This window comes from Oryctolagus cuniculus, chromosome 12 (genome assembly GCF_964237555.1).
Source record: "Oryctolagus cuniculus chromosome 12, mOryCun1.1, whole genome shotgun sequence".
Taxonomy (NCBI): Eukaryota; Metazoa; Chordata; class Mammalia; order Lagomorpha; family Leporidae; genus Oryctolagus; species Oryctolagus cuniculus.
In genome coordinates this window covers 90,150,564-90,163,249 of record NC_091443.1, presented here as the reverse complement: position 1 = coordinate 90,163,249, position 12,686 = coordinate 90,150,564, and the positions used below count along the sequence as shown (strand labels likewise).

Sequence of the window (12,686 nt, the reverse complement as noted above, 5' to 3'; positions counted from 1 at the left end):
CCAGCTTCCAGCTTCAGGCCCTGCCCAGCCCCAACCATTGCAGGCACACAGGAGTGACCTAGCAGATGGCAGCCCTGTCTGTCTCTCCAAAAAACTAAAACAAAAACCAAAAACAACTCTACACAGCATTATGGCAGAACTGGTACTAGATAAGGATGCTCAGGTGAGCGCCTTTGTCTCTCCCCCCATCTAACTCTACTAGCTATTTCACAGTTCCAATATTAACCGTTTAGCTCTTGTGACAAATAAAAAAGACAAGACTCTCCAAGTGGGAACAGGGAAGAACTCCAGAGGGGACAGAGAGCGCTGAGTCTTCCCACTTTCATTTTCCATTGCTGTGGTAGGCAGAATCACAGCACGCCCTAACCTCCAGAGCCTGTGAATATGCTAAGTGACAGGGCAAAGGGAAATAAGGGTGCAAATGGAAGCAAGGTTGCTGATCAGCTGACCCTAGAATAAAAAGATTATCTTGGGGGCTGGTGCTGTGGCATAGTAAGTTAAGACTCCACCTGTGGTGCCCGCATCCCATATGGGTGCCAGTTTGAGTCCTGGCTAATCCATTTTCCACTTCTGATCCAGCTCCTTGCTAATGGCCTGGGAAAGCAGTGGAAGATGACCCAAGTCCTTGGGCTCCTGCATCCACATGGGAGACCTGGAAGAAGCTCCTGGCTCCTGGCTTCAGATCACTGCAGCTCCAGCTGTTGCAGTCATTTGGGGAGTGAACCAGTGGATGGAAGATCTCTCTGTCTCTGTCTCTCCCTCTCTCTGTCTGTAACTCTGCCTCTCAAATAAATAAATAAATAAATCCTTAAAAAAATAGAGATTATCTTGGGGGCTGGCATTGTGGAACAGCCAGTTATGCCACTGCTTGTGCAGGTGGCAAACCATCCTGGTGCACCAGTTCAAGTCCTGCCTGCTCTGCTTCCAGACAAGCTCCCTGCTAATGTGCCTGTGAAGGTAGTGGAAGAAGTGGGAAACCAGAGTGGAGACCAGAGTGGTGCTTCAGCCTGGCCCAATGCCAGCCATTGTGGCCATATGAGAAGTGAACCAGTGGATGGAAATGGCCACTCTGAGGGCCTGCAGCAACAGTTCTAAACCTTCTTCCCACTTTGGAACACGTGACTGGTGCACAACACCTTCCCAGGGCATTCCAGGGTCACAGCAGCAGCAGTAGTGACTCCACCCCTTTCTCTTCCACTCAAGAAACCACACTGGAGGCAAACTGAGCAAAAGGAAACACTATTGCAGAGATAATCTGGAATTGCCCCAATTCATTAAGAAAAAAGTTGGTATTCTAATGGTAAAAATAGAAGGAGACCCATGACGTATTTCACAAGTGATTGCACGCTGGCATATTGTGAGAGCATGATCTAGAGAGCTGTGATTCAGGCATTATGGCTATACCCACGTCTTCATTGCTTGTGACAGTGTGAAAGCACACTTGCAATACTAGAGCTCAAGACAGGGAGAGACCAAGAGAGAACAAGAAAGATCCTTAGGAGCCGGCAACTGTGGCAAAGAGGGTAAAGCTGCCACCTGTAGTGCCAGCATTCTGGCTGTTCCACTCGAACCAGCACCCAATGGGATGTCGGCACTGAAGGCGGCGGCTTTACCTGGTACACCACAGCGCCACAGTGCTGGCCCCCAGACAGAAACCTCTGCCCCTGGATCAGTTCCTGCAATGCTCACAACACCAGGGGCTGGGCCAGGCCAAAAACCAGGAGCCAGAAACTCAATCCAGGTCTCCCATGTGGGTGGCAGGGGCCCAAGGACTTGAGCCATAGCCTTCTGCCTCCCAGGGTGCACATTTGCAGGAAGCTGGGTTGGAAGTGGAGCTGGACCTCAAACCCAGGCACTCTGATGCGGGATGTGGGTATCTTAACCGCTGAGTCAAATGCCTGCCCCAAGGACATTGCCTTGTTCAAACCTTTGTAAGTGGCTAGCACAGCACAGCAGGTAACCAGAGCCAGTGATTCTCTCAAGTTGTGGTCTGAGGATCAGAGGGGTCCTGAGTCCTTCCAGGGAGCCTGCAGGACTGAGCTATTTTCAAAAGGATCCCAGGATGTTACTTGTGTTCTTCAATCATACTCACTCGTGATACTGATATGATTTCAGTTTCCACTGGCACTTAGAAATATCATTATTGAGTTTAATACAACGTCAGAGAAAAACAACATAAATACCAGAAAAGACTACAAGTACATTAAAAATAGTCTTCCTTTATCTAAATACTTGTCTGTGCAGGGCCAGATTTTCTTCATTTGCCTTATCTGAAACAAGTGTACTGCGACAGACTGAACACAGAAAGGGATGAGAACCAAGCACGTGTTAGTAAGAGATCTGTCCGACAATGCTGCTCTTCTCACTGAGGCATTTTTTTGTTTTGTTTTGCCAAATAGTTACCTTTTCATTAAAAATATGCCATTTAGGCTAATACTGGTAATGGATTTATTTACTGTTATTTTAAAATAAGTTAATAACTATTTTAATTGATTTTTCTTTTTAATTGACGTGATGACACATATAGTTATGGGGTATGTGATAATTCAATACATGGATACAATCTGTAATGGTGAAATGGTGCATTCCTTGGGAGAACAAATTTTAATTTTAGTTGAGCTAAAAAGAAACTTGAAAGAGTGAGTGTATTTTGTTCCTGTTCCCCCAAAAATCTGGGTAGTTCTGGGAACCACTCTCTGGGAGGCCTCAGCAGTGCCTCTGTTGCAAGGATCCAGCTTTGGCAACGCCATTGCCAAGAGGATTCCCTACTGAAGCCTGCTGAAGACTGCGAAGATTGGGCTGGAAGTCCCGTTTCCCAGCCTGGAAGCCCCAAGAAAAGCGAGAACACAGAAAGGCACCCGTGTGTTCAGAGGCACAGTAAAATGTGATTTCAGATCCACACTCTTGGCTGCATCCTGCCCTGCCAGGTTCACAAACAGAGGTGGGTTCAAGTTCTCATTCGTCACGAGCAACCGTCTCCTGAGCTTGCTTGCTTTTCTTTTCTTTCTTTTTTTTTTTTTTAACTTTTTATTTGAGAGTCAGAGAGAGCTCCCCTCCTCTGGTTCACTCCCCAAATGCCTGCAACAGCTGGGGCTGAGGCTGAATGGAGGCCAGGAACCTAGAACTCAATCCAGGTCCCCAGCATGGGTGGCAGGACCGCAGCTCCTTGAGCCACCACCTGCTGCCTCCCAGGTGTGCATTAGCCAAGAAGCTGGAATCCGGAGCCAGAAGGAGAGGTGAACCCAGGCTCTGATGGGGGATAGGAAAGTCCTAGCCCATGTCTTAACTGCTAAGCTGACTGGTGGCTTTTCCTATCTTTTCTTTAGCCTTTGGCAATGGTGTAGACCAACTGAAAAATTTTTTCATGAGCTTTACAGTCCATGGAGCCACACAATATTTACAGACTGGAATATTTTGGAGGCCACTAACTATAAAATAAAAACTGCACCAAGTTTCACTGAGGCACCAAGTGACGTGCTGTGACAATCTGGAAGTGCAGGGGTCTGATCAGAAGTGGGGGAGATAACCCCACCAAAGAGATTGGCAGCAGCTTTCGTTGGCTGGTTTTTATTTAGGTCTCTGGTTTTTCTACAGGAATTAGGAGTCTTTGTTGTGGTTCTTTCTTAGTTGACTGATAGATCTTACTTAAAATAGACGCTAGTATTCTATTCCTGCTCTGCACCATGGTAGATTATTTTTCTGTAATTATATTTCATTAATAAAGATGATAAAAATATGTAATATCCACTTAAGAGATCTGCCTATACATTCTGGAAAAGATGATATTTGAGCATCCTATCGAATTATGAGGCCAATTGGTTTCTTTGGACAATAAGTCAACAGCAGTCCATCTCCATCTCTCCTGTGGCTTAAAAATAGCTAGAAATATCTGTTCTATCTAGAAATACTACCTGAAATACATAATAGTCAATCAAATCTCACAAGCCCTCCTTTCAAAGATGTTCCCCAATGTGTATTTGTTTTAAAGCTCATATGATCAAGCCATAGATTTAAAAATACATTATAGTTATTTGGGGGTTAACAATGTAATGGGGGGCATCCTTCCTGTGAACATCTGTAGAAAGCAATTACGCCAATGAGTCCACAATTGCATAAACAGAGAACCAAATGCCTGCCACTACAATCTATGATGCAGCTATCAGCTACCTAGCTCTCATTCCTAGTGGTTCAAACAAGTCCGTGCAGCCCCACTTAGCCAGTGGTGTGGCCTAATTATCTCACGGGCTAATTCCACAGCAAATTTCCTATGGAAAGGGAACCCGTGCAGAAGGGGGGCATTGGTTTTGAGTGCCGACCTGAGCCCGACAATCCTACCGACTGATTCTGACAGTGAATCTGTCTCAGCTCTGGAAACGAAATTACTAGACTGAATAGATTGTTTTATTGCAGTGTATTTAGAGGAAAAAAAATTGGCTTCACTTTGATCTACTTTCGTTTTTTTGAATCGTGTAGGGAAGCTCCTTGGGCATGAGACAATAAAGCCATGCAGCATGTTGCTGACATTCTGGAATATTCTCAGGGGAAGTGGTGTACAAGAAAACGCTATCACCTATCTTTAAAAAAAAGTGTAGTTTGAAAATTTTGTCTGTGGAATAGGTTTGCGATAACTGCTTAATGTTACTTAAACTTCACGTCCACAAGTCGTTTTATCAAACCTAAAGCAGACGTTGCAGGAACAGATTCTGTGTGCTCAAGTATTGCTCTCTTGTGAAAATGTGCAATGGGCATTCTTAAATGCTCACTTAAGAAAAATACCTGAGCTTGTTCTGACCTCAAAAAATACATAATTAGTTTTTCTTTAAAATGGGCACTATGTTGTTAACAAACAAAAATTCCTGCAATGGGAAGACTTCCGCGTGTGTGTGTGTGTGTGTGTGTGTGATGTATTTATTTAAACTGAGTATGTGTAATCCATAAGAAAACTAGCTTTTACTCTCAGACTTAAAATGATGCTTTCTAATTCTAGTTTCTTTGGCCAAATTATTCTCATCCTCCTGAAATTCTAAGACACTTTATTTAAAATTATGTTTTATCACCCCGTTTACATTACCATTGCTTTCAAGGGCTTAATTCTTTGGGGATGCCATGGGTCAGGTTACTCTGCAGGGCTAACTGCGGGAGTTTTTTTAAAGGGTCAGTGGTGAGAACGGGGGGGGGGGGGGGGGGGGGAGAAAGTTCTGGAAATTGTGTCTTTAACAGCTTGGTGCTTATCAACAATGCAGGATGGGGGGGGGCAGGGGGGGGAACCTCTTTCTGGTTCTAGCTTTGAACAAGAAAAGAGAAACCCAAACAGAACGTGTCACCTGATATCAGGTCAGGTCCACGATTAGTTGCAGAAGCAAAAGCTCTCGCACCTTATTCGAAGGACTTGAGTCAGTTAATTGGGTCTGCAATTAGCCTCTCTAGTTGCAATCAATTACAAGTGCAATTTCTGTGTGTGAACTAATTTTGTGTGCAAAAGTAGTCTCACCGAAACAAAAGCCTAAGTTAGAATAAAATGCAGATCTGTCTTGGCTCACTTACATCCGTGGGCCGGACACAAGACCACAGCTGAAGATTGTAGGCAATTCAAGTGATGATACTTAGGTAACAATTTCAATGCTTTTTTTTTTCTCCCATTACTGTCCAAGTGGGTCATGGTCCTACAGCACACACGAGCACACAAACAGGTATACTCACACGGGAGCAGAGATAAATCGCAATCCAGATTCTGTTACCATGGATCACGTAAGGACCCGCGCTCTGCTTCGAAGGCCTGAGCAGAAAGCTACTGTGTAATACGGAGATTCAGTGGGTTTTGTCATCTGTCAAAGCCACCAAGTCAGCTGGGGAAATCTGGCCTTAGCAAGCAAGTGTGACCCACCAGGTAGAAGCAACACAAAACAAAACAAGCCAGCCAGCAAGCAAATGCCAAACATTTTGACAGCCGCTCGTGTTTAAAAAGAACTTGCGACGCACGTCTCTGGGAGTCCCCACGCTATCCTGGCATACCTATTTCACCACTGTGCTTCAGACAACAGCTTTTAAGTCCCCCAATTCATAAATGTAATTAAATAATTACATTAGTGCTAATTAACATGAAACTGCAGATTATTTAAGCGCAAAAAACACTATTCAACTTCTTAATTATTCTTGTTCACACAGCATTTCCTTTTGCTCAGGCGCCCTAGGTGCAAATAAAGCATCCCATCTGCTCGTAATTAGAACTAAATAATTTCAGAGAATGTAGCTTATCATTTTGACTGCACATTTGATTAAAAACAGTGTACCAGCAATATCCTGGCTTATTGGCGTAACAGCATCAACACACAAGCCCGTGTTGTTCTACCATTAAAGAAGATCGAAAACATTATCTGTTATTTCGGGGGAGGGGAAAAAATACAACTTTTTAGTTCATTTCATACAGATGAAAGCGAATTACAGCAAATCACCTCTCCACTGAATAGCAGACCCCCACATAATGACTTTATTTGCTTAATCCCCAAATTAAACGCCGTTTCGAGCGAGGGCCCTGTGTTATTACTCTCATCATGTCGAGAACATTTTCCTGCCGAGACCAATTTGAATAAAACAAGGGGCCTTCCTTGAACTCAATCACGGAGCCCTAATGTGGTGGGTAATAGAGGTTGCTGATGGATTTGCAGGCAGAAGTGTTGTACCTAATGACGGGATATGGATAATAGTCCTCCTCGAGGTCTTGATGCGATTCCAGTTGGCTGCCAGATGCTGAAAATCAAGAGGAGCATTGATCAGTGACAGGACGCTGCAGTGGATCCATCGAGTCGAACTTCAGCTGTTTTTCCACTGTACAGTTAAGCCAGGCATAAATTATATTAATTGATTTAATTACATACTTAAAACATCTTCCCCAATTAATTTAATTAGGTGGCTACATGATGCTACTGGCAGGGGAAGATTAGAGGCAGCTCACTTAATTAACAGAATATGAATGAAAAAAAAAAGAGAAAGCAAACATAAATGAAATTGTGAGCACTAATTAAAAGGCTGTCTGAAAACTTAAATACTTTCTGACAAAGTGGTGACAGCCACGGAGACAAGAGAGGATTTTTTTTTTCCTAGCAAATTAAAGTGCCAGAAGGTATATATAGGGAGAAAAGGTAACGCAGCGAAAACATTGATTTTCTGACAGAGCCACTGCCGTCAAAGTGAAGGAACGTTTTCCTTCCTGTCGAAAAATTGCAACAGATTTTTGCAAGGGCTAACGGCCAGGTTCCCGGTTAGGGCTCAAATATGATGCAAAAACCAATGTAGGGGTCTGTGCATCCGTGTGGAGGGGAGTCTAACGCGAGGGAGGCGGAGGGGGAGGGCCATGGCGGCGGGGGAGGGAGGGGGGAGAGGGAGAGAGAGAGAAGATAAGAGACAACGTATGGCAGTCGCTCAAGCAGGAAATGTTTAGAAGAAGAGGGCTGACGCGACAGCTGGCAGCCCCGCGCACCTTGGCTCGGATGCGGAAGTTCTCCAGGTGTCTCTGCCGCGACTCCTTCAGGATGGCCTTCAGCCGAGTCTTATGGCAGTGTAAGAGCCAGGCGATGGCAATGACACCTGACGCCCACTTCTGCGCGCGGTACAGGAGGAACAGCCTTCTCTCTTTGTAGCACTTCCACGTGGCTTGAATCTTCACAGCGGCGTTTAACTTTCCCTCTCGGCCCTTGAACCTCTGCCCGGGGATACTGAGCAGCATCTGGACGCGAACGGGGTCCTCCAGCATGGACAGGAGGTCCTCCCGGGTGGGCCTGTGCTTCAGCTCCATCTCGGGAAGGAGGGCCACCAGATTAGTCCCTTTCACTTTCACTTCCGGGATCGCGTAGTCTCGGAGAAACTTCTCCAGGTGTTCCAGCAGAGAAAAAATGCTCCCCCAGGCTGAGCTAAAATGCTCCTTGAACGCTAAGAAGTCTGGGTCCGTCTTGTCGATGGTGCCGTTATAGATGGGGAAGGCGTAATCCCACGGTGACTTCAGAGGTCTACAAGGCGTTGTGATTTTCATGGACTGCGGAAAGAAAATGGGGCAGGTGTGAAAGATCTGTGATGGCCTGAATTCAGGGGGTGGGCAAGACGCACACAGCCTTATCATTTACCGCTCAGTGGTGGGAAGCTATGGACCTCAGGACTGATTCAAAACACACACAGGGTACCTAATCTGTCACTAGGACAGCTTAGTGGTCACTTAAGGCTAGGAACATTCTTAGGAAAGGGTTACAAAACTGCTAGAGGAGACAGATGGAGAAATTATGTGCTCGGTTATACTTTGGTATGGTCAGCTGACCCCTCAGTCTCTAGCGATGGAATTCTCACACATTCGCTCCTGGGCTCAGAGAAACGCACCGCTGGCCCCTTGTTCGTAGCTTAGCCACCAAGCCTGAAACAAACAGGGAGAAGCCTTCCCTTGCAGTTTTTCTTTTTAATAATTTCCTTTTTTAAAAAGATTTATTTATTTATTTGAAAGTCAGAGTTACACAGAGAGAGAGAGAGAGAGGTCTTCCATCTGCTGGTTCACTCCCCAGATGGCCGCAACAGCTGGAGCTGTGCCTATGGGAAGCCAAGAGACAGGAGCTTCTTCTGGGTCTCCCACGCAAGTGCAGAGGCCCAAAGACCTGGGCCATCTTCTACTGCTTTCCCAGGCCATAGCAGAGAGCTGGATCGGAAGTGCAGCACCCGGGTCTTGAACCGGTGCACATATGGGATACCGGCACTGCAGGCGGGCAGCTTTACCTGCTATGCCACAGGACCAGCCCCCCTTGCAGTCTTGAGGATAACTGAGCATCTGTTGAAAGCTCCTCCTGGGGGCCCACACAGCTAATGTCACCGCCTGTGATGCTGGCATCCCACAAGGGCCCAGGTTTGAGTCCTGGCCACACCACTTCCAGTCCAGTTCCCTGCTAATGCACCTAGGAAAGCAGCGGAGGATGGTCTAAATACTTGGGCCCCTGCACCCACGTGGGAGACCCAGATGAAGCTCCTGACTCGTGGCTCTGGCCTGGCCTAGCCCAGCCAAGCCATTGCAGCCATTTGGGGAGTGAACCATCATTTAGAAGATCTCTCTCTCTCTCTCTCTCTCTCTCTCTCTCTGCCTTTCAAATAAATAAATAAATCTTTTTTTAAAAGTCAATCAGAATATCAATGACTCTGATGCCTCACTTTGTTGAATGTTGCTACTTTAGACTGTTCCTGCTTTGTCTTTCCTCAGTGTTAACAGAGTAATTAACAAATTCAAGGCAGAACACTATCCAAGAGCAAAATGAGCCAAGAAATACACTTACAATAAAAGCTCCATAAGAAAACACAGGAAATTTAAAAACGAACAGCAGAACCCTTCAGGTTCTCTTTTTCTTTTCTCAATTTCTGGGCAGTGGCATAATTAGATTGTCGTCTCAAGTGAAAACGCAGAAAAGCAAGTTTTGGGTCCGAAAGGGGGGGAATTTCCTTGAACAGCAAGCGATGAGTCTTTGTATGCTTTCAGCTTGGTAGCTGGAAGCCAATTCCTCCTTTTTGATGGGGGAGAGCGAGTTGGAGAAGGAACGCCTCCTTCAGCAGGCACCCGGGATGGCGGGAGCAGTTGCAGCTCCCAGCAGAAGACAGGCGGCACCTGCTCCGACGGTACGGCCTGTGGTTACATTTCCGCCTGCCTTCAAGAACGGCTGCTGGTGTCGGGGAGGTGAGAACCCAGGCAAAAGCGCCAGTGCGTCATCAGGGAGGGACAGACACACATGCATAGAGCTGGCCGGTCCTGTGTGGGAGCCCCTCAGCAAAGCTCCGAGACTCCTGGAAGAAGCTGTGGATGGGAGGTTTGACAGAGGATCTGGTTGCCTTGGAGTCGTCCACATAGTTTTGACGTTCTTTATCTTTACAGAGAGTCACGTGGAGATAGGACCCTCGGTGGAAATGGAACAAGCTTGGGAGAAGTTCTGAAGGGAGAGGCCTCCTGTGTCTCCGGCTGCCTGTGCCTTCCCTTGAGCTGGGTCAAAGGGGCTGACAGCCATTGGAAGATGCGCTCCAGGCCTTTTCCAAGCAGAGCCTTGGGTTGGGGCTGTTTCAGAACAAAGGGGTTGCACCTCCCTGCCTTCCTGGAGGATATTCCAGCAAAGCCCGACTCTCAAAGGAGACACACCCTTGGACATCAAATAGACCACCAAGGCCCCGGGCAGCTGTGGGCCCGGAGTCAGCGAAAGCATAACTGTGGTACATCTGTCACGGAGAATGCCACACTCGGGAGCACTTCCGAGTTGGAGCGAGAACGGACATGCCTCTCCTGAGAAAGGCTTCCCAAATTAAAGCAGTGCATCAGCAGCGCGAGGCCCTCTGCGCAGGTGAAGACGGAGCGGCCTCCAGCCCGCCAGGAGGAACAGCCCTGATTAAAGGTTGCCGGGTGCTCCGTCTCGGGGCCCCTCTGTCACTCTTCCCGGAGGATTTATCCCCGCCAGCAAGCCTGCGAGTCCTTGCAGGTGCCCCCCACCCCCTTCCTCCTCCTCCTCTCACTTTCCCTGGGTCCCTCCCTTTCCTGCCAAGATGCACTGCACTCCCATTGTGATATCACCTACTCAACCGCAAAACTGCTGCTTCTGACGGGGGTGGACGTTGCCAACACGCATGCGCTGGCGCCAGCTCCTCCTCAGGACCACAGCCACACCTCCAGCTTTGTGACAAGCCTGCACCCACTGGCTGGCCCCCACAGAGCCCAAACCTGTGGCTGTGGCCTAATTATTAGCATCCGGCTCTTAACTAACTGAGTCAACTAGCTGGGAAATGCTCTTCTTCATTTGCAAAGGGTAATCACTAATTAGGTAACTTTGAGAGTTTCTGGAGCAGCTATTTAGGGAAAATTCTAAATCCAAGACAAAGGAAAAAAAAAAAAAAAAAAAACAAGCCAGGAAGGCGAAGGAGGGGGTTGTGGTGTAGCGATTAAGCTGCAACTTGGAGCACCTGCATCCCATATCAGGCGTCCTGCTTCCAATCCAGCTTCCTGCTAATGCGCCTGGGAAAGCAGTGGATGATGGCTCAAGGACTTGGGTTCCTGTCATTCATGTGGGAGACCCAGATGGAGTTCCTGGCTCCTGGCTTCAGCCTGGCCTAGTTCCAGCCATTGTAGGCATTTGAGGAGTGAGCCAGTATGTGGAAGATCTCTGTGTGTGTGTGTGTGTGTGTGCGTGCCTCCCCCCTCTCATTCTTCTTTCCAGATAAATAAAGAAATCTTTTATAAAACAGGAAGGCAGGATGATGACTATAACTCACAGAGATGAAGCAAAAAAGAAAAAGCATTGATTACTCCCCAAAGAGCAGGGGTGCCATTTGTCTGACCCTGTTCTTTTTTTGTTGAGGGCACATGATCTGTTGGGTTTGTACAGAACAAACATCAGGACCTCGGCTGGCTAGAACTGCTCAAAAAGCTAAACACCACATGGACAAAGAAGCTGACTTAATCATGGCTCAGCATAATTATAGCCTTGACTTTTTGTATATGAGGGATCTTGAAGGTCGTTGGCCTTGCTTTTTGCTTGATCTGCTTATTATGGGCCCAGGGAAATGAGCCTTGGCCCTGAAGTCCAACTATCCTGGGTTCATACCCAATCCTGGTCCCTATCTGTTATATGCTCCTGGGTGAGGGGTCACCCTCTCGGAACCTAGATCTTCTGACCTGTAGAAGTGTGAGACCCCTGCAGAACTGCTGTGGTAATGACAATGCACCCTTGCGCGGTGCCTCAGTCCCAATTGGCATGGTTATTACTACAGCTGGGGAAACTGAGGCTCCCGCAGGTTCAATGACTTGCCCAAGGTCACAAAAACAGCTGGTGGATCTCCTTAACTTCTAGGACGCTGTTTTTGCTACAAGACAAAGTCCTCTTTGTAAACATTCCAAGTCCACACAGAAAGGCCTAAGTTGTGCTGGACTGAAATTTGTCTTAGGTGCCCTTCCATCTTTCTCTCTCTCTCTCTCTCTAACAGGCAGAGTGGACAGTGAGAGAGAGAAAGGTCTTCCTTTTGCCGTTGGTTCACCCTTCAATGGCCACCGCGGCCGGCGCATCGCACTGATCTGAAACCAGGAGTCAGGTACTTCTCCTGATCTCCCATGGGGTGCAGGGCCCAAGCACTTGGGCCATCCTCCACTGCACTCCCTGGCCACAGCAGAGAGCTGGCCTGGAAGAGGGGCAACCGGGATAGAATCCGGCGCCCCAACCGGGACTAGAACCCGGTGTGCCGGCGCCGCAAGGCGGAGGATTAGCTTAGTGAGCCGCGGCGCCGGCTAGCTTTTTATTTTTATTTTGAAAGACAGCAAGTCATATCAGGCGAGCTTCCATCTGCTGGTTCACTCCCCAGAAGCCCTCAGCAGCCAGCGCTGGGCCAGGATGCAGCCAGGAGCTGGAAACTCAACCCAGGTTTCCCATGTGGGCAGCTGTGACCCACATACTTGAGCCGCCACTGCTGCCTTCCAGGGTCTGCATCAGCAGGAAGCTGGAGCTGGGGCCCAAATCCAGGCACCCCAGAGTGGCAGGTGGGCATCTTAACTGCTGGGCTCAACGCCTGGCTGGGCTCTGTCTTTTTTTTTTTAATTAATTTATTTATTTGAAAGAGTGACACAGAGAGAAGAGAGGCAGAGACAGAAAGGTCTTCCAGCTGATGGTTCACTCCCCAATTGGCCACAACAGTCTGAG

The 12,686-nt window shown here is 47.6% G+C and overlaps 1 protein-coding gene across 4 annotated transcripts in view; it reads right to left on the bottom strand.

The window, feature by feature from the left end:
- The window catches only part of IQCH (IQ motif containing H), a 232,755-nt gene that overhangs the window by 107,399 nt on the left and 112,670 nt on the right, over positions 1-12,686 (bottom strand). For all 4 annotated transcript variants that reach the window (XM_008268850.4, XM_051821802.2, XM_051821803.2 and 1 more), the window contains exons 10-11: positions 7,478-8,029; positions 6,681-6,747 (exon numbers count right to left, since the gene is read on the bottom strand). In XM_008268850.4, the coding sequence (XP_008267072.2) occupies positions 6,681-6,747; positions 7,478-8,029 (619 nt within the window). The remainder of the gene's footprint in view (positions 1-6,680; positions 6,748-7,477; positions 8,030-12,686) is intronic.